General features: G+C 41.2%; 5 protein-coding genes across 5 annotated transcripts; 2 read left to right on the top strand and 3 right to left on the bottom strand.

Moving 5' to 3' along the window:
• LOC109831454 (protein MAIN-LIKE 2-like) lies at positions 3,241-4,154 on the bottom strand. The gene is made up of 2 exons (XM_020398773.1): positions 4,061-4,154; positions 3,241-3,972 (listed from the first exon to the last, which is right to left on the bottom strand). The coding sequence occupies exons 1-2, from the start codon at positions 4,136-4,138 to the stop codon at positions 3,241-3,243; spliced, it is 810 nt and encodes a 269-aa protein (XP_020254362.1). The 5' UTR covers positions 4,139-4,154.
• On the bottom strand, positions 4,316-6,460 carry LOC109831452. The gene is made up of 2 exons (XM_020398772.1): positions 5,340-6,460; positions 4,316-5,267 (listed from the first exon to the last, which is right to left on the bottom strand). The coding sequence occupies exons 1-2, from the start codon at positions 6,458-6,460 to the stop codon at positions 4,316-4,318; spliced, it is 2,073 nt and encodes a 690-aa protein (XP_020254361.1).
• Positions 8,525-10,669, top strand: LOC109831451. Its single transcript, XM_020398771.1, has 2 exons — positions 8,525-9,645; positions 9,718-10,669. The coding sequence occupies exons 1-2, from the start codon at positions 8,525-8,527 to the stop codon at positions 10,667-10,669; spliced, it is 2,073 nt and encodes a 690-aa protein (XP_020254360.1).
• LOC109831450 lies at positions 14,965-16,284 on the bottom strand. Its single transcript, XM_020398770.1, has one exon. The coding sequence runs from the start codon at positions 16,282-16,284 to the stop codon at positions 14,965-14,967; it is 1,320 nt and encodes a 439-aa protein (XP_020254359.1).
• On the top strand, positions 18,434-19,514 carry LOC109831449 (glutathione S-transferase T3-like). The gene is made up of 2 exons (XM_020398769.1): positions 18,434-18,727; positions 18,808-19,514. Exons 1-2 carry the CDS (start codon positions 18,434-18,436, stop codon positions 19,495-19,497), a joined length of 984 nt encoding a protein of 327 aa, XP_020254358.1. The 3' UTR covers positions 19,498-19,514.

The raw sequence follows: 21,804 nt of genomic DNA, 5'->3' as shown, positions 1-21,804 counted from the left end.
CAAATGAGTGCTTATTTTTTTGCAACAAATGAGAACTCTTCCAACTACATCTTACTAATGAAACTGATTTCTTCAACCCTAAGTGTATGACAATTGGCTGAAAATAGAAAATGAACAACACACGTAAATTGATAAGCCTGCTTCATTTAGATTCTATTTAAAAGTCTCCCTGATATTTTTATTAATATTCAAAACAGAGCCTGAACAAGATGATCAAAAAACCCAAATTTGTATCCGTAAAATTAAACAATATGAGTATTATACATGATTATAATATGCTAACATGATTAACTTGAACTTTTTTGATAATTTGGATGTTGTTAATGTCTTGTTTCCGAACTTTGAACCCTTCAAACCTCTCCACGTGGCAGCATTAGCCTGCTGCATTATTCCTTTCAATGTCGCTAATTAAGCATCATCATCATTCTCTCATGAAAAAGACATCATCTCAGTCAACATGATTATGTGATCACATGTCCTTTATCATTCATAAAGTATAAACTTCTAATGTTTTGAGTTAGGAGAATCTGATTTAGCTCACTTTTTGAATTATCTTTCTCCTGAAATTAGAGTATCAACCACTCCGTTACACATGCATTATGATAAACATCAGCATAATGTTGATGGAGAAAATTTATGCTGACCATGATTAGGGATACTTTAATCTTGAAACATGCTATTTGAAGTACAAAGCTTGTCGAGGATTTTATATTACTATTCCTCTTATAAATACCAAAAGTCTACTTTATCTATTTAAACATGTATCAGCAACAAAAAGCCAAAGTCAACCACCAACTAATTGTTCTCCATGAGAGCTTATATCCTTTGCAAAAGCTGAGTTGGCTGTTAACCCCAAAAACTGAAAATAAAAACCATAGTATAACAGCTTCAATTGGGATATATCTGCATTTGCTATATTCTGTGTTTTCGGATACCCTGGTGTTTTCAGGTTTTCTTTGTTGTGACACAGTCAATTGTTGTATCATATATGTTTTTAGTATCAAATCTATGTGTTGATGCTATTAACTTGATTATGTTTTCATTATGAATGCATATGATACATGGTTAAATGTATATCATGCTTAAATTTCTTCATTAATTTCGTGGGAAGTATTGTTTCTGTATTCAATAATTAGGTTCCATGCCTTAAACATTATATCGCACTTTTGTACTAATAACAAAACAATTGAACAAATTTTCACTGTAGCCTGATTTTAATTTTTTATTATCAAAATCGACTGTGTATCCTTTTATTTACTGAAATCGACCGGTTTTCTCGCCACGTCAGCGTCGTGGCGAGAAAGCTGGTCGATTAATTTTTAAACGTCTTCGTAAACAGTCGGGGTTGGCAACCCCGACTGTTTAGTCCATCGCCTGTTAAGAGGTTAACTAAATGGTCGGGGTTGGGAACCCCGACCATTTCGAAATAGGTCTCTTACGAAATGGTCGGGGTTCCCAACCCCGACCATTTCGTCCCTGGCTAACCCAGCGCTGGCTGGGCTCTGCTAAATGGTCGGGGTTGGGAACCCCGACCATTTGGAATGGTCGGGGTTCCCAACCCCGACCATTTAGCAGAGCCCAGCGATAGCTGGGCTGAACCACGGACAAAATGGTCGGGGTTGGGAACCCCGACCATTTCGTAAGAGACCTATTTCGAAATGGTCGGGGTTCCCACCCCCGACCATTTAGCAGAGCCCAGCGATAGCTGGGCTGAACGACGGACAAAATGGTCGGGTTTGGGAACCCCGACCATTTCGAAATAGGTCTCTTACGAAATGGTCGGGGTTCCCAACCCCGACCATTTTGCAGACCCCATTCCAGCCCACATTTACTTGGAAAACTCATACTTCCTGTAGTACAAAATGTAATCACAAATAACACATGCTAAAATGCAATCATACTCCTGTTATCAATTCACAATACAATCACAAACACAAATATAATACGTACAATTCATATTCGCAAACTTAACATTATATCAAATCCATCGCAACACAAACAACATATCAAGTCCAAATTGCAACTCAAACGCAAACATCCTATCAAGTGCATCGAAACTTAACAAATTTCAACAATGCCCTTTCCCCTCCCTCTTCCTCTCCCTCTCCCTCTCCCTCTTCTTCCTCTCCCCCTTCCTCGATCACCTTCGACGTGAGCTCGGATAAGTTCCTCGTCCGGTTGTGTGTGAAGTTGGGAGTGCATGTTATCCGCGTCGTCTCGAACCTCCTGTGAACATTCGGCCTGAGTCTGCTGTGAGCCGCCAGCTTCATCATGCGCATAGCTTGATCCCGCCCCCGTGTGTCCTCGTCGACGTCGCCGCCCGAACTCAATTGGTCGCTCCTCCCGTCCATCACGGCGTGCGTGACGCGTCCTCTGAAGAGCCGACCGTATCTTTTTTATCATTCGAAGGAACATGTTCCTCGGCTCCTGCTCGGTAGTCGTACGCAATGCGTCATGTGCCATAGTAGAAAGCTCCTCGAGCTCTTGTACCTATAAAATAAAAACCGAAAGAAAATTATTATCAAGTGGATGGTGAGAAAATAAAACTCAGAAAATAATTGTATATTTTTCTTATACACTTACCAACTCTCTCTCGACTGGGCCTCTTGGTATGTACTCCTTCGGGGCTTTGTTTTCCTGAAATATCCACCGACGAGTAATCCCCCAATACCACCGCGGGTACACACCTAGGTCAGGTGCATCAGCCCTCTCCATCACTACCTGTTCCTCCCTTAAAACCCACCTATGGATGTAATTTTGGCGAATTATTTGCCAATTAGCACGATGTGCACCTTTTCTTGGATCTCTCTCTATTCTCTCCACAGGCGCTGGAATATGTTGCCGTAGTCCAAATTGTCGAAGCACACGATCAGGCACGTGCATTTCGACAATCTCAAAGCATATAAGGGGGACGCGAGCACGCCATACATCCTCACCTTCTCGGCAAATATCCGGTAGTGACTCCAACACTAGCTCGTAGGGCATCCATTTGACCTATAAAGAAGATATTATGAGATATTGAATGAATATATTTAGATATCGGTAACAATTGGTCGCATAATTGAATATATTTAGACATTATAATTTTTATACCTGTTCATCCTCCATCTGATCAAGCTCATTTCTGTAAAAGTTTTCATGCCCCTTTGGAGAGGTTTGCCAAGATCTGGACACATTCCATCTATTTTATATACAACGGGTTAGTATATATTGAAATAAAGCACTAAAATTACATGCATCTTAATAATACCTGCAGCCTAACGGAATATGCCCATCGAGAGCGCGGGCCTCCCTCAAATCAGGTGTTCCCATATGCAATCGCTCCCATGACCATATCTGCAGCAAAGTGAGGCAGCCCTTCAATTCTTTATTTTGTACGAGTGCTATTTTCGTCATCTCTCTATACAAGTAGGCTAACACTGCACTCCCCCAAGATAACTCTCCACACTCTTCTAGGTCCCCAAGAAGCGGTAACCATCTCACGTGCACGGAATCCTTAGTGGAATCCGGAAACAGAATAGTACCGATCATATGTAAAATATATGCACGGGCATAGCGCTTAATGATCTCATCAGTCGCATCGATCGGTACATTACTAAAGTTATTCCTTAACCATTCGAGTTTGATCTTTCCCCCCTTCATTGTAGGAGTGCGACCGAACAATTCTTCACACTTGGTCGCATAATTGAAGTCATCGGTGCCCGTCACTGCATCACCATCTACTCTGAGGCCAAGTATAACCCCAACATCCTGTAAGGTAATCGTCGCCTCTCCTTGGCGCAGATGGAAAGTATTTGTCTCGGGCCTCCATCGTTCAACCAATGCCGTCAAAAGTGCCCAATCAAGTCTTACCCATTTAATTTGTGAACACTCAAAAAAGCCGGCTTGACGCACATAATATTGTATCTGTGGATCCGTCAACTCCCAGCTAGAATGTGCACGGGTATGATCGACAATAGTAATACTCGGGGCCTGCATGTAGTAAACAGTGCAAATGTTCAGTAACAATCAACTACATTGAAATTTATATATAATTGAAAATAATAAAATTGCACTTTACCTCCCCAGCGTCTATCTTCGCGGATCGGTGGCGCTCTTGGTCATAAAGAACATCACGTGTCAATGGACCCGCCTCCATAACTGAAATATCTGCACATATAACGATGATACATTAATTGATCTATAATTGAGTTAGAAAAAAATTGATTTTACTATAAGCATTGATTTATAAGCATTGTTTGAGTTTTTTATAAGCATTGATCTACAAATGAGTTAGAATGAAATTACAAATGTATAAAATTGTACCCATTAATTGCTATCTACTTGGATTGGTCGGGCAATGAGATCTTCTATGCCCGGCTTGTCTGCAATATCCACATCTATTTTTTTTCGGAGCTCCTTCCCGGCCTTCATCCATAGTACCTTTTAAGCGTACTGGTTGTGGGCGTCCGACTTGTCTCTTATAGCTTGGAGGCACCACATGCGGCCCGTTATAGTGTGGCCAATAACGACTATCATGTACGGGGTGGAAACACTGCTTATATGCCTCTCTATAGTTGCTTGATTGATACCACTCAGAAGCGTATGTGTAATACGAAATATTTGCACCCCCCGATTGCTTGGACGTAACCGCTATGACATGTGGACAAGGCAATTTTTGCAATTCTGGTATGTTACAGGTGCATGTGCAATGTGCACCTCCCAAATTGACGGTGTAATTGTGACCATGTTTGTCTGTAACCTCCCATTCATCTACAGCAAATCTAACAATCTTCGTGCCTCTCGCCTGCTTAACTCGAGCTTCTAAAATCGCCTCATTTTTTGGTGTCAAGAACGAGGCCCACATTGCTCCATCCTCTCGCCGCTTGACAAAATAGTAATTGAGCCTATAAAATGTCCTCGCAACCAACGCCTGTATGGGCATTGCCCGAGCCCCCTTAAGTACCCCGTTGAAGCTTTCAGAACAATTGGTTGTCATCATGCAGAACCGATTCCCTCCATCTTTACTGAGTGCCCACCGGTCGACGTAATCACTGCCCAGACTTCTCTCAATCCAATCATGTGCAGCTTGAGATGTTGCCTTGATTTGATCCCGTATCCGATCATACACATATGTTTCCGGCGTACAACCCGCTTGCCACAGAAGGTTTTGTAAATGAATCTGACTAAAGCTCTTTTTGAAGTTAGCTCTAATGTGTCGTAAGCAATAGCGATGATGGTGATGAGAGCCAAATCTCCTCCACAATGCTTTTGGAATACCTTTCATCCTATCAGATATGAAAGTAATTTTTCTAGGAGGCAACACATTAAAAATATATAATTGAATGCAAGAAAAAAACCACTCCCAATTTTCACTGTTCTCGACCTCCACAACGGCGAAGGCCAAAGGAAATAAGCCACCATCTGCATCAACTCCTGTAGCAACAAGCAGTACACCCTTGTATTTACCGTATAAGTGTGTGCCATCAATGCTAAGAATAGGCCGACAAAATTTAAACCCCTCAATCGAAGGCCCAAATACCCAAAAAACAGAGGTGAATTGATGAACTCCCGGATCGATCTCTTTGGTTATGAGTTTGTATTCAGATCCAGGATTACTTCTTTTGATCGCATCAAGATATTGAGCTAGTGTCGCGTAAGACTTGTCCCAATCACCAAATATTTTTGTCATCGCAATTCTTCTTGCATTCCATGCTTTAATATACGAGATTTTAATGAACTTGGTATCAAGCACTTTCTCAATTATATTATCGGGCGTTAGATCAAGCTTCTTCCTTAATTTTGGCATAATCAACCGCGCTATGTAAGAGGCAGATGCACCACTGTGATCTTGCTCTAATATTGGATTGACACATGTGTGAACACCGCAGTATTCACTGATCCTAAATTGAAAATTGTGTTTCTTTCCTGCAAATGCATATAACTTCCAAGGACATGAGTAATCAGCTTCATTTCCCTCGGTCAGACCTGTTCTTTGTGTGTTCATAAAACATATTGCATCATAACTTGTGCGATTGCTTTTAACTTGCTTGAACTTGAAATTCTTTTCGAAAGAGTATTCACGAATAGCATCAACCAATTGGTCTTTAGTCTCGAATAAATCACCAACTTTAAAGGGGGCGTCATCATCTCCTCTACGAGTTGAACTTTCACCGATGCACATATCTTTTACTGTGGAAGAACGAATCCACTCATCATCTTCAAACTCGTCGGGGGGTGGTTCTTCATACTCAACGTAGTCATTATTAACGTAAGCCTCATCAGGCCATTCCGGATTATCTTCGACATCTTGGGTAACAAATTGCATGCTATCAACTGGTGCACTATATTGTTCTTCACCTCCCGAGTCATTGCTTCTTTCATCCTCTTCGATTGATGCCCTACTTAACGGCCCCATATTTCCATAAGAGACTTCGTTATTCATGACATTTGACGTTCCACCGAATTGAGCCCGCTCCATTTCATTCGAAGAAGAAAGAAACCCATCGGAATTAACTCTCATATCTAACATGCGTGAGAATTCTCCTGGAGGTTTGAATATTTGGCACGGATTATGTGGTAACTTTTCAATAAACAATTCTACCGTTTGTTGCGACTTGCCCAATTTAAACATAATACTCATATGATAATCGTTCGAGATCTCCACTGCGGATGTTCTATCAATAGCTATGGGCCAATTGCATATAATTTTCAGTCGGTATTCTCGTGGGTCAATTTCCGTAACTCGGTGTAATTCCATAACCAAGTCGTAGTAACTATATGATTCCGAGATCATTAATGGCGTCGTTACCCCTCCGACGTACATTGGCATATTATTCATCCCATAATTAATTTGCCCACCATAAGAACAAACAATAAACATCATATTGTTCAACCTATTCAAAAGAAAATTATATCATTTAAATATAAAAAAATTAAATTAATATGCAAATAATCTTATATAATTTCAACCAAAAACCCTAATTCCCAAATTGTAAATCCTAAACCCTAAAATTGAACAATTGAACATTATATGCCCTAAAAGTTAATTACATCGATAATAATCATCATACAAACGAATTTCACAGATAAATCTAGCCCACGAAATTCATTTATGAATGAAAACCCTAGCAAATTATTTTTAAGAAAAAAATCCTACATTTCTACAAGTTAAAAGAGGAGAGGAGTAGAAGAAATTACCAATATACGTTTAAGATAACTTTTGATTTGAAGTTCCGCCGAAGAAACGAGCTCAAAATTGAGATCTGAAGCTGGTTTTGGGAGAACAGACGGAAGAGAGAGAAGAGAGAGGCGGAGAAATGAGATGGGATCGGGGAAAGGGGGTTGCGGTGGCTTTTATACGGTGGTGGGGACCCAGAATAAGTAGTCGGGTTTCCCAAACCCGACTACTTTCGGCCTCGCCCTTGCCCTCTGCTTAATGGTCGGGGTTGGGGCCCCGACCAATTAAAAATGAGCTTCGAAATGGTCGGGGTTCCCAACCCCGACCATTTAGCAGAGCCCAGCCAACGCTGGGTTAGCCAGGGACGAAATGGTCGGGGTTGGGAACCCCGACCATTTCGAAGCTCATTTTTAATTGGTCGGGGCCCAACCCTGAAAGTAGTCGGGTTTGGGAAACCCGACTACTTATTCTGGGTCCCCACCACCGTATAAAAGCCACCGCAACCCCCTTTCCCCGATCCCATCTCATTTCTCCGCCTCTCTCTTCTCTCTCTTCCGTCTGTTCTCCCAAAACCAGCTTCAGATCTCAATTTTGAGCTCGTTTCTTCGGCGGAACTTCAAATCAAAAGTTATCTTAAACGTATATTGGTAATTTCTTCTACTCCTCTCCTCTTTTAACTTGTAGAAATGTAGGATTTTTTTCTTAAAAATAATTTGCTAGGGTTTTCATTCATAAATGAATTTCGTGGGCTAGATTTATCTGTGAAATTCGTTTGTATGATGATTATTATCGATGTAATTAACTTTTAGGGCATATAATGTTCAATTGTTCAATTTTAGGGTTTAGGATTTACAATTTGGGAATTAGGGTTTTTGGTTGAAATTATGTGAGATTATTTGCATATTAATTTAATTTTTTATATTTAAATGATATAATTTTCTTTTGAATAGGTTGAACAATATGATGTTTATTGTTTGTTCTTATGGTGGGCAAATTAATTATGGGATGAATAATATGCCAATGTACGTCGGAGGGGTAACGACGCCATTAATGATCTCGGAATCATATAGTTACTACGACTTGGTTATGGAATTACACCGAGTTACGGAAATTGACCCACGAGAATACCGACTGAAAATTATATGCAATTGGCCCATAGCTATTGATAGAACATCCGCAGTGGAGATCTCGAACGATTATCATATGAGTATTATGTTTAAATTGGGCAAGTCGCAACAAACGGTAGAATTGTTTATTGAAAAGTTACCACATAATCCGTGCCAAATATTCAAACCTCCAGGAGAATTCTCACGCATGTTAGATATGAGAGTTAATTCCGATGGGTTTCTTTCTTCTTCGAATGAAATGGAGCGGGCTCAATTCGGTGGAACGTCAAATGTCATGAATAACGAAGTCTCTTATGGAAATATGGGGCCGTTAAGTAGGGCATCAATCGAAGAGGATGAAAGAAGCAATGACTCGGGAGGTGAAGAACAATATAGTGCACCAGTTGATAGTATGCAATTTGTTACCCAAGATGTCGAAGATAATCCGGAATGGCCTGATGAGGCTTACGTTAATAATGACTACGTTGAGTATGAAGAACCACCCCCCGACGAGTTTGAAGATGATGAGTGGATTCGTTCTTCCACAGTAAAAGATATGTGCATCGGTGAAAGTTCAACTCGTAGAGGAGATGATGACGCCCCCTTTAAAGTTGGTGATTTATTCGAGACTAAAGACCAATTGGTTGATGCTATTCGTGAATACTCTTTCGAAAAGAATTTCAAGTTCAAGCAAGTTAAAAGCAATCGCACAAGTTATGATGCAATATGTTTTATGAACACACAAAGAACAGGTCTGACCGAGGGAAATGAAGCTGATTACTCATGTCCTTGGAAGTTATATGCATTTGCAGGAAAGAAACACAATTTTCAATTTAGGATCAGTGAATACTGCGGTGTTCACACATGTGTCAATCCAATATTAGAGCAAGATCACAGTGGTGCATCTGCCTCTTACATAGCGCGGTTGATTATGCCAAAATTAAGGAAGAAGCTTGATCTAACGCCCGATAATATAATTGAGAAAGTGCTTGATACCAAGTTCATTAAAATCTCGTATATTAAAGCATGGAATGCAAGAAGAATTGCGATGACAAAAATATTTGGTGATTGGGACAAGTCTTACGCGACACTAGCTCAATATCTTGATGCGATCAAAAGAAGTAATCCTGGATCTGAATACAAACTCATAACCAAAGAGATCGATCCGGGAGTTCATCAATTCACCTCCGTTTTTTGGGTATTTGGGCCTTCTATTGAGGGGTTTAAATTTTGTCGGCCTATTCTTAGCATTGATGGCACACACTTATACGGTAAATACAAGGGTGTACTGCTTGTTGCTACAGGAGTTGATGCAGATGGTGGCTTATTTCCTTTGGCCTTCGCCGTTGTGGAGGTCGAGAACAGTGAAAATTGGGAGTGGTTTTTTTCTTGCATTCAATTATATATTTTTAATGTGTTGCCTCCTAGAAAAATTACTTTCATATCTGATAGGATGAAAGGTATTCCAAAAGCATTGTGGAGGAGATTTGGCTCTCATCACCATCATCGCTATTGCTTACGACACATTAGAGCTAACTTCAAAAAGAGCTTTAGTCAGATTCATTTACAAAACCTTCTGTGGCAAGCGGGTTGTACGCCGGAAACATATGTGTATGATCGGATACGCGATCAAATCAAGGCAACATCTCAAGCTGCACATGATTGGATTGAGAGAAGTCTGGGCAGTGATTACGTCGACCGGTGGGCACTCAGTAAAGATGGAGGGAATCGGTTCTGCATGATGACAACCAATTGTTCTGAAAGCTTCAACGGGGTACTTAAGGGGGCTCGGGCAATGCCCATACAGGCGTTGGTTGCGAGGACATTTTATAGGCTCAATTACTATTTTGTCAAGCGGCGAGAGGATGGAGCAATGTGGGCCTCGTTCTTGACACCAAAAAATGAGGCGATTTTAGAGGCTCGAGTTAAGCAGGCGAGAGGCACGAAGATTGTTAGATTTGCTGTAGATGAATGGGAGGTTACAGACAAACATGGTCACAATTACACCGTCAATTTGGGAGGTGCACATTGCACATGCACCTGTAACATACCAGAATTGCAAAAATTGCCTTGTCCACATGTCATAGCGGTTACGTCCAAGCAATCGGGGGGTGCAAATATTTCGTATTACACATACGCTTCTGAGTGGTATCAATCAAGCAACTATAGAGAGGCATATAAGCAGTGTTTCCACCCCGTACATGATAGTCGTTATTGGCCACACTATAACGGGCCGCATGTGGTGCCTCCAAGCTATAAGAGACAAGCCGGACGCCCACGATCAGTACGCTTAAAAGGTACTATGGATGAAGGCCGGGAAGGAGCTCCGAAAAAAAATAGATGTGGATATTGCAGACAAGCCGGGCATAGAAGATCTCATTGCCCGACCAATCCAAATAGATAGCAATTAATGGGTACAATTTTATACATTTGTAAATCAATGCTTATAGTAAGAGAGAGGGCTGGTTCAAGCTTTTGGGAAATGGAGAGAGAGAGAGGAGAACGTGAGAGGATTGGCTTTTAGTGGTTCAAGCTTTTGGGAAATGGAGAAGCATTAATTACTTCTCTTTAGTGGGCTGTTTATTTTACCTTATTACCCTTATGCAGCTTTAATCTCAGCCATTGGATGAATCTAGATCCAATGGAGAGGAGAGGTTTTTAGTTTTTAGGATAGTGAGGTTTGTATTTGAACCTCTCCCTATATATATATGTAGGCGTCAAAAAATGCTTACAGACATTCAAACACCACTCAAGACGATATAGAAGAACAATATACACGTCATCAAGCAACATATGGCGGCGCGGCAGGACATGGTGCCGCGGCTATGGCGCGGCAGACCAAGGTGCCGCGGCTAAGGCGCGGCAGACCAAGGTGCCGCGGCTAAGGCGCGGCAGCCTATGGTGTCGCGGCTTAACCGCTGCAACCTATGGTGCCGCGGCAGTTAAAGCAGGATGCTACAGCAGTTATAATACAGTTATCTGATGATTATTTAAAGTCCACGTGGCGGAGTATCAGAAATAGAACGTGTGCTGATGTGGAAAAGCAGTTAAACCACGAAAAAGGTGGTTAAAGGTCGTGGGAGAACTGTTTCAAACACGTATGAACGTGGGTGTAACTGCCCCTTTAGCCGCGGCAGTGTCGACTGCCGCGCTCTTTGGCCGCGACAGTGTCGACTGTCGCGCCCTTTAGCCGCGACAGCATCAGCTGCCGCGCCTAAAGAGACAGTTATTGACCAGCTATTTCTTCAGTTATCGTCTAAGGAGGCTATAAATACCCCCCTATAGCCATCATTGACAGGGGCTGAGCATTTTCCAGAGAGATTAGAGCAGAGAGCCTTGAGTTTTGGTGAATTAGAGCAAGAGAGAGAGTCTTCCTTCTTCACAAACATCCTCAAGAAGCTTCTAGCGAGTCCTAGAGATCTAAGCTCAGACTTGATCTTTGGAAGAGTGAACATCTTACATCGATAAGATATTCGCTTCAAATTCTTACTTCGATAAACGAAGGAAGAATCATTAAACCCCTCACGGTTCAATCAGAATCTGTGATTCGGTGGTCCACGGGCTAACGCGCCTCCGGCACAGGCAAAGATCCCACGCAAGCAGCGATCCAAACAACGATCCTGCGTTTGTTTCTCAAGAATTGTAATTTTCCTTTTGTTGTGTAAAAGAAGTCTTATAAAAAGACTATCTCTTTTGAATTTGTTGTAATCGACCGAAGATATAATGAATTCCATAACAAAACCAACTTTTGACGCAAACACTATCGCTGGGCTCTGCTAAATGGTCGGGGTTGGGAACCCCGACCATTTAGTTAACCTCTTAACAGGCGATGGACTAAACAGTCGGGGTTGCCAACCCCGACTGTTTACGAAGACGATTAAAAATTAATCGACCAGCTTTCTTTTTATTTACTGAAATCGACCGGTTTTCTCGCCACGTCAGCGTCGTGGCGAGAAAGCTGGTCGATTAATTTTTAATCGTCTTCGTAAACAGTCGGGGTTGGCAACCCCGACTGTTTAGTTCAGCGCCCGCTAACAGCTTCACTAAATGGTCGGGGTTCCCAACCCCGACCATTTAGTTAACCTCTTAACAGGCGATGGACTAAACAGTCGGGGTTGCCAACCCCGACTGTTTACGAAGACGATTAAAAATTAATCGACCAGCTTTCTCGCCACGACGCTGACGTGGCGAGAAAACCGGTCGATTTCAGTAAATAAAAGGATACACAGTCGATTTTGATAATAAAAAATTAAAATCAGGCTACAGTGAAAATTTGTTCCAAAACAATTCTTTGGTGCTGTTTGAGCAATTCAGGACTTCGTAGCCGACTATTGAACGTGCAAACTTTGTCATTCGTCGAATTAAAATTAGTAACAAAATGTGAAGGGTAAGAAGAAGAAAAGAAGAAACAACACACACTAAAGTGTTCAACAAAAGCAAACAACTGAGAAAGTGATGATAATTAAACTACTTGCATGCTTAGCAGTTGGAGACTTGTTAAGGGTTTGGTCCATAAGGTTTTTGTCATTGTGCTAACTGCTTGGAATGTTAATACCACCAAACTCAATAGAAATATTAAGTATCATATTCTGGGTAGTGGGAAGAAAAAAATAGGAAGGTGACATTCTTTATGAGTTTTAAAAACTTTTTTGTATGAATAATGCTCACCGCGCACCTTATGTATTAATGAAATATGGGAAAATTTTGCCTCATCTTTGTCTTCGGTAGAACTTATCACCTCTCAACTTGTTTATCAGCAAATTGTTACCAATCCATCCTAAAGGGGGTCATCTGCAGTTTATTCTTCTCAAATGCCCCACGGGTGGGACTTCTGGCTAGCGTCACGAAGAGTGAGGGAGGAGATCTCCCTAGTTGGTCGGGGTTCAAATCCCCGCTGCCGCATTCACCTGGTTTCTGTGGGTTTCAGGGTGGGGACAGAAACCCGGGGTTTTACTGATCAGTTATCTCAACCCGTTATATGCTCACCAGTTCGTGCCCTTTTGGGCCCCACGATGATCGCCCATTCACGTGGGGATGAGCCCATGGTAGCAAGGATAGCCCCTTTCAGATGTGGGAAGCCTGAGGGGATTCGAACCAGGGCCGCTGGCGGGCTCCAAAAGGTGTTTATGTTGAGGGAACTGACCGGGTTTCCCTTGTCATAAAATAAAATAAAATAAATAACGGTATGTGGTAACAAGCGGATTTGAGACGTGATAAAGGCAAAACATATGGCCGCTCATGCACAGATCCTCATATACAAAGTTTTCCCGTTCAGTACAGGTCGAAGGATAGACAGTCTTTTTCGACATACCAAATGTCTAGCAGACAAGCGTCATATAGTTTCTACTTAGCGCACGCGTAAGCACACAAAAATAACCTTTTGTGCAGAGTTTCATCTCAGTGTCTCATGTAAAATTAACACTCACGGGCGACACCCACCTGTAGCTCTCTCTCGGTGAGTAAGTAAAGAGTTGCTGTTGAGAGCTCACACATAAAGAGAGAATACAAGCAGTAGATGACAACTGCATGAAACCATGGTATTAAGTTCATGATTAGCTTATGAAGGGGACGCTGCAAGGTTAGGATTTGACTTTAAACTGCCATTGAAAACACCACCAAGAGCAGAGAGAGTTGTGTGGGTAATGATCAGTAGTAAATTGTACATTTGGAGTACACATATTCTACGAGATCAGCAGTTCCCGTCGCAGTCTAGAGTCACCGCTCTCTTTGTGGCTCAGAACACCCCGCGGGCATGCTGTGAGCCGTCCTGATAGGATTTTGTTGAATTGCTCGGGAAAAAAAGATAAAGGTGATGAATGATCGATCTTAGCTCAATAAAAAAAATAAAATAGAAGGAATAAAATATAATATTTTCTGAATATTTAATAGAAATATTTAATTATTTTGATTGAATTTAGGAATCTTTAGAAGGGGATTTCGTGAGCTTTTTGTTGTAAATTTAACCATGATTGATTCAAAGAGAATAATCACAAGAATGCGGAAGCAATACCTGAATCCATACCTATTTGAGCACGGATCCGAATTAGGGTTTGATATTCTTATTTTATTATTTACAGGACATAATTATCAGAAAAACTTCTAGCAGGAGAAGTATGCTTTTAATTGCAGTGGAGTGGACTTAGGCTCTGTTAACAAAGAGTTAATGGGCTAATTAAGGCCCCTTGTGTAATAGCGCGAAGTCAGGTGTGATCAGGCTCCTATGGATCTCATGCGTAGATAGGCGCCATAGGGCCTGAACTATTGAGGTGGACTTCTTGACAAGGGCCCATTATGTAACAGTCAAAGGCTTGGGCTAGTCTACATGCAGCTTTAAGAGCTTCTCCAATCGTCCTCCAATTTGGAGATTTCTCTCCAATTTTGCAGCCAACTCTATACCACTATTCCCAAAAAAAAATACCAAAGTTAACCCTCAATCTCTTTAACAACATTTTATTATTCCAATTGTATCCCGTTATTATTTTTTATAGTTACTTAAAATCTGTATATATATATTAATATATTAAATATTTTTTAATAAAAATAATATCATTGGAAATGTCTCGTCGATACCTTCAAAATGAGACTAATATCGAAATATAAAATTGCAAAACACGTAATTAGAAATGATAATACATTAGAGCTTAAACTGAAATAAAACACATTAACTTAGAATTACATCGAAATTTTAATAAAAAAAAGTTACATCACTTCATTGCCGTGTCTCTCCCACAAATGTTCAATTAATGCATTTCGAAGTGCGAAGTGTGCTTCTTTGTCTTTGAATTTCTTATGTCGGGTCATCCCTATGTCTTCAACATTTGAAATTGATGGTGGAGTAGAAACGATAATATCTTCTTGCTCATCACGTTCATCCTCAATAATCATGTTGTGCATTATTATGCAAGTGGTCATGATATCATGCAAAGTTCGTTTATCCCAAAACCGTGCAGGGCCCTTGATTATAGCAAATCTTGACTGGAGAACACCAAACGCTCGCTCCACATCTTTTCGACAAGCTTCTTGCATCATTGCAAAATATTGTTTCTTTTTATCTTCGGATTTGGAAATGGTTTGAACAAGGGTTGGCCATTTCGGGTATATGCCATCGGCTAAATAATAACCGACATCATAATTCTTTCCTTGAATTGTATAATGAGCAGGAGGAGTAATACCTTGCGTTAGGTTGTCAAACAAATTAGATGCTTGTAATACATTAATATCGTTATTAGAACCTGGCAAGCCAAAGAATGCATGCCATATCCATAGGTCATACGATGCTACTGCCTCAAGAATAATGGTTGGGCCTCCGTGACGTCCTGAGTATTGTCCCGCCCATGCTGTTGGACAGTTTTTCCATTCCCAATGCATACAGTCTAGACTTCCCAATGCATGCCATATCCATAGGTCATACGATGCTATTGCCTCAAGAATAATGGTTGGGCCTCCGTGACGTCCTGAGTATTGTCCCGCCCATGCTGTTGGACACAAACATTCAATTACAGTTGACTCACCAATCCTTACATATTCGTCGGTACTATCTGCTGGTGCACCATATGCCAACATGCGAAATGCTGCTGTTACTTTTTGTAAAGTAGATAGTCCAAGCCGACCGACACCATCCACCTTCTGTACGAAATAGTTATCGTGCTCTCGTACAGCGTCGACGATACGAAGGAAAAGGCTCCTTTGCATTCGGAATCTTCTACGAAATAAATTTGCACCGTATGTGGGATTATTAGAAAAATAGTCATTGTAGAGTCGAGAATTACCTTCTTCCCTCCCACGGTTGATTACCAAATGACCAGGAACTGAGCCGATACGTTTTGGCCTCTCTTCCTCTTTAGAGAAATAAGCCATTATTTTATTGTTAGCGACATATAGACGAGCTAAGATTTCATCCTCCTCCTCCCATTGTTTCATATCCTCCTCCCATTGTTCAACGTAATGAGAAAATGTTTCGTCATCAGAAGAAGAAGAAGAAGAAGATGGTAGGTGTGATGGTCCAGCTCCATAGTTCATTGTTGAAGAGGGGATTTGGAGAAATGAATTATAGATTGGTGATGAGTTGTTAATAGGTGTATGTTGTGTTATTATATAATGTTTCTACCCACATTGGATTCTTCCACCCGCATCGGTTTCTACCCACATTGGATTCTCCCATCCGCATCGGTTTCTACCCACATTGGATTCTCCCACCCGCATCGGTTTCTACCCACATTGGATTCTCCCACCCGCATCGGTTTCTACCCACATTGGATTCTCCCACCCGCATCGGTTTCTACCCACATTGGATTCTCCCACCCGCATCGGTTTCTACCCACATTGGATTCTCCCACCCGCATCGGTTTCTACCCACATTGGATTCTCCCACCCGCATCGGTTTCTACCCACATTGGATTCTCCCACCCGCATCGGTTTCTACCCACATTGGATTCTCCCACCCGCATCGGTTTCTACCCACATTGGATTCTCCCACCCGCATCGGTTTCTACCCACATTGGATTCTCCCACCCGCATCGGTTTCTACCCACATTGGATTCTCCCACCCGCATCGGTTTCTACCCACATTGGATTCTCCCACCCGCATCGGTTTCTACCCACATTGGATTCTCCCACCCGCATCGGTTTCTACCCACATTGGATTCTCCCACCCGCATCGGTTTCTACCCACATTGGATTCTCCCACCCGCATCGGTTTCTACCCACATTGGATTCTCCCACCCGCATCGGTTTCTACCCACATTGGATTCTCCCACCCGCATCGGTTTCTACCCACATTGGATTCTCCCACCCGCATCGGTTTCTACCCACATTGGATTCTCCCACCCGCATCGGTTTCTACCCACATTGGATTCTCCCACCCGCATCGGTTTCTACCCACATTGGATTCTCCCACCCGCATCGGTTTCTACCCACATTGGATTCTCCCACCCGCATCGGTTTCTACCCACATTGGATTCTCCCACCCGCATCGGTTTCTACCCACATTGGATTCTCCCACCCGCATCGGTTTCTACCCACATTGGATTCTCCCACCCGCATCGGTTTCTACCCACATTGGATTCTCCCACCCGCATCGGTTTCTACCCACATTGGATTCTCCCACCCGCATCGGTTTCTACCCACATTGGATTCTCCCACCCGCATCGGTTTCTACCCACATTGGATTCTCCCACCCGCATCGGTTTCTACCCACATTGGATTCTCCCACCCGCATCGGTTTCTACCCACATTGGATTCTCCCACCCGCATCGGTTTCTACCCACATTGGATTCTCCCACCCGCATCGGTTTCTACCCACATTGGATTCTCCCACCCGCATCGGTTTCTACCCACATTGGATTCTCCCACCCGCATCGGTTTCTACCCACATTGGATTCTCCCACCCGCATCGGTTTCTACCCACATTGGATTCTCCCACCCGCATCGGTTTCTACCCACATTGGATTCTCCCACCCGCATCGGTTTCTACCCACATTGGATTCTCCCACCCGCATCGGTTTCTACCCACATTGGATTCTCCCACCCGCATCGGTTTCTACCCACATTGGATTCTCCCACCCGCATCGGTTTCTACCCACATTGGATTCTCCCACCCGCATCGGTTTCTACCCACATTGGATTCTCCCACCCGCATCGGTTTCTACCCACATTGGATTCTCCCACCCGCATCGGTTTCTACCCACATTGGATTCTCCCACCCGCATCGGTTTCTACCCACATTGGATTCTCCCACCCGCATCGGTTTCTACCCACATTGGATTCTCCCACCCGCATCGGTTTCTACCCACATTGGATTCTCCCACCCGCATCGGTTTCTACCCACATTGGATTCTCCCACCCGCATCGGTTTCTACCCACATTGGATTCTCCCACCCGCATCGGTTTCTACCCACATTGGATTCTCCCACCCGCATCGGTTTCTACCCACATTGGATTCTCCCACCCGCATCGGTTTCTACCCACATTGGATTCTCCCACCCGCATCGGTTTCTACCCACATTGGATTCTCCCACCCGCATCGGTCTACCCACATTCCTTTCTCCCACTAGCATTGAATTCTCCATAATTTTTTCACTATAAATACTAGCACAACCCTCATTCCTTCATCACAACTCTTCTCATTCCTCCTCCATAGTTCTTCTCAACAACTCTTCGTCCTTCTCTTATGGCATCCAGTCGCGGAAAATCATTTTTACAAGAAGAAGATCAAATTTTATGCGCTACATGGCTTGAAATATCTCAGGATCCAGTTTTAGGTTCCAATCAAAAGAAAGACAAGCTATGGGAGCGAATTTCAGCTCTATTTCACGAAAGGATTTCCAACGTTTACACCGGACATAGGAGCCCGAAGTCTCTCTCATGCCGAATGCAATTAATTATGAAAGCCATCAGTAAATTTCGAGGATGCATTCGACAAGTCGAGCGCCTCAATCCAAGCGGTGCTTCTGAACTTGATATTGTAAGTATATGAATTACATGTTTCTTGGTTATTAAATTATTTTCCACCTTTTCTAATAATTATTTCTTCTTTTGTGGTAGAATAAACGTGCTAGGATCATATTTGCAGAAGATCCAGAAGAGAAAAGAGGATTTCTATTTGATCATGTTTGGCCGATTTTGAAGGATGCAGAGAAGTGGGCAAATATAAGCGTCATGCCTTCTGCATCTTCCAAAATTTCAAAGTCTCGCTTGTCTCAAGGATCTGATTCAAACTCTCCTGTCATTGACTTAAATGAAGACAATCAGGCATATAGTCCTAATGACGACGACCATTCACCAATGAGCATTTCAACTAGTCGACCAATTGGAAGGAAGAAAGAGAAGTTGAGAAGACGGAAAGAAATTGAAAGGAACATTGACTTTGAGGATTTTGCTAAAGGAAATCAAGAAATCTTAGAAGTTTTAAAAAAAGGTAAAGAACAACGAGAAAATGAAAGATTGACAATGAACCAGGCTATGATGTTAAAGGCTGAAAATGATAAGAAAAAGTTAGAACTTCAGCAAGAACGACAAGAGAAAGAAATTATGCTAGTTGATCTGGAAGCTATTACCGATCCAACAAAACGCGAATATTTTCGAAATAAACAACAACAGATTTTAAATAGAAATATAACTAGGGGTTCCTCATCTGATATTCCTAATCCTGAATACAGCTACGCAGGAAGTCAATACGGAATACCTGACTACAGAGGAGGTGGATACGGAGGAGTTGACTTTCCAGACTTTTAGTATTTTCATGTATTATGTTTTTCCTATTTGTCATGTAATTTTTAATTCATGCTTTTGTTTTCTATGTAATAGTCGTGGATTTAGTAATATGAATGTCTGTTTAATTTAATCAGATTGCCTATTTTATATTAATACATTTAATAATATTATTAATAATATTATTTATATTATATAACTTTTATTTTTTTATTTTTTAAATATTCAAAATGAGAGTAATATTAAATAATATTAATTGAAATATAAAATTCCAAGAACCAAGTAATTAAAAATAAAAATATATTATAATTTAAAGACAATTATCTATTTCTTATTATCAATTCATTAAAGAAAATTAATTTTATTTAAATATATGATTACATTATATATTTTTAAAATAAGTAAACGAATTAAAAATTGAGAGAAATTGAAATGGAGTTGGAAATAGAGGAGTGTGGTTGGAGTTACATAACTCTATTTTAGCATATTCTAAGGAATATGCCAAAGTTTGGGCTCCAAAATAGAGCCTCACATTGGAGAAGCTCTAGAAATGAATTATTTGCTTTCATTCAAACCAAGCATCAAGCCCACATGATTGGTGGCCTATGAGCTAGTAATGCCTAAAGGCATGTGGGCACTCAATTAATTTAGGACAGATAATGGTAGCAATCATAATAATGAGAGGGGTTTTTTTTTATTTTTATTTTTTTTTTAAATCCCTTTGCATGGAAGCAAGGTTGGAGGAAATAAAGGGTTTCACCCAAAGTTTGAAGCTCTCGTATTTGGATCACGTGTATTTGTAAAGGGATGAGGGAGGAAAATTAAAATTAGGAAAGTTGTCCAAATGTTAATACGGAAAAAGAGTGGAAATCCTTGGAAAAAATAGAAAAGAATGGGTTCCTAAATAATTGTGTTTGTTTCTCCCATTCAATTTGTTGTTTGTTGTATGATGAATCAATGAGAGGCGTCAATGAGCTTTTCATAAAATAAAAAGAGAGAGAGAGAGAGAGAGACTGAGGTGACCCTTTCGCCAAAGCGGAATCAGTTTAAGCAATTTAATAATTAACAGATAATCACGGATTAATATTGTAACGCAGATGTAAGAAATAATTCAAACAAAAAGAAATAAGGGTTAGAAATACGGCCTGATGGTCGAGGCGTGCAAGCACTGTTCCAAGAAACTAATTGCCCCCTCTCGTACAGGGCTACGCGGCAAAAGTTCCCGGAGATACAACGACCCTCGGTCAGGTGATCTCCTTCTCGTCGGCACGAGCTTCAAGAAGGCTTTGTGAATTCTTCGTGACTTTCAGGGAACCAAAAATGTAACGATAGTAATATGAAGAGAAATAGCAGAGAGGAAGAGAGAATACGTTATGTTTTTCACACTGTATAAAACTCTTTGGTTTAGGTCCTTTTATAGGGTTAAAACAGCCGTTACTCATAAGCCGTAATTAATACGTTTTTAATCACATTAATAAATCTTAGCCGTTATAAAATCAAAATATTTCCGTTACATAATTAATTCGCAAAATATTTATCACGTTGTTTTTTAATCACATTAATAAATCTTAGCCGTTACAAAATATTTCTGTTACAAAATTAAATCACGTATTTAATCATGTTATAAATGTTAATCATGGTTTTTAATTAGCAAAAAATAAAAATAAAAATGTAGCAGATTAAGGGCCCATTAATCCGGAGTGGCATTCGTGTCCGCAGGTCGTGTGCGCCCCCCGACCCGACCCGACCCGAACCCGAGCCCGGCCCGGCCGGCGCGCGCGTGTGTGGTGTGGAGCATAACCTTTGTTTTCTTCTAGGCATAGGAGAGAAAATGAAGGCTTATAAAGAGCCTATCTTCCCATCTCTTTTCCAATGTGGGACTAAACTTTTTCCTCTTTTCCTCTACAAACTCAAGTTTTAAGTTATCTTTACTCCTATGACGCCTCTAAAATCACATGATTGAGCGATATTGTGGATGATCCGCTCCGTTGAATTTGATCTATATATTCTAAAACCCTAACACGCCAAGTTTGGGGTGAACCCGTCGTCGTTTGACCCTTCATCCACTCGTATCAATTTTAACGGTTTTGAATGAATAGAACTTTTCACATGGCTCGATAGAGGGTCAAACGACGACGGATTTACCCAAAACTTGGTGTGTTGGCGTTTTAGAATATGTAGATCAAGTTCAACGGAGGGATCATCCATAATGTCGCTCAATCATGTGATTTTAGAGGCGTCAAGGAGGAAATCCCCTCCTATGACAAGGATACCCATTAATCTATATATATATATATATATATATATACGTGTATATATAAGTTTATATAT

The sequence above is a fragment of the Asparagus officinalis genome, chromosome 2, assembly GCF_001876935.1.
Source record: "Asparagus officinalis chromosome 2, Aspof.V1, whole genome shotgun sequence".
In the NCBI taxonomy this organism is placed as follows: domain Eukaryota; kingdom Viridiplantae; phylum Streptophyta; class Magnoliopsida; order Asparagales; family Asparagaceae; genus Asparagus; species Asparagus officinalis.
The sequence above is the reverse complement of the archived record's forward strand: the minus strand, read 5'-3'. Positions and strand labels throughout refer to the sequence as shown.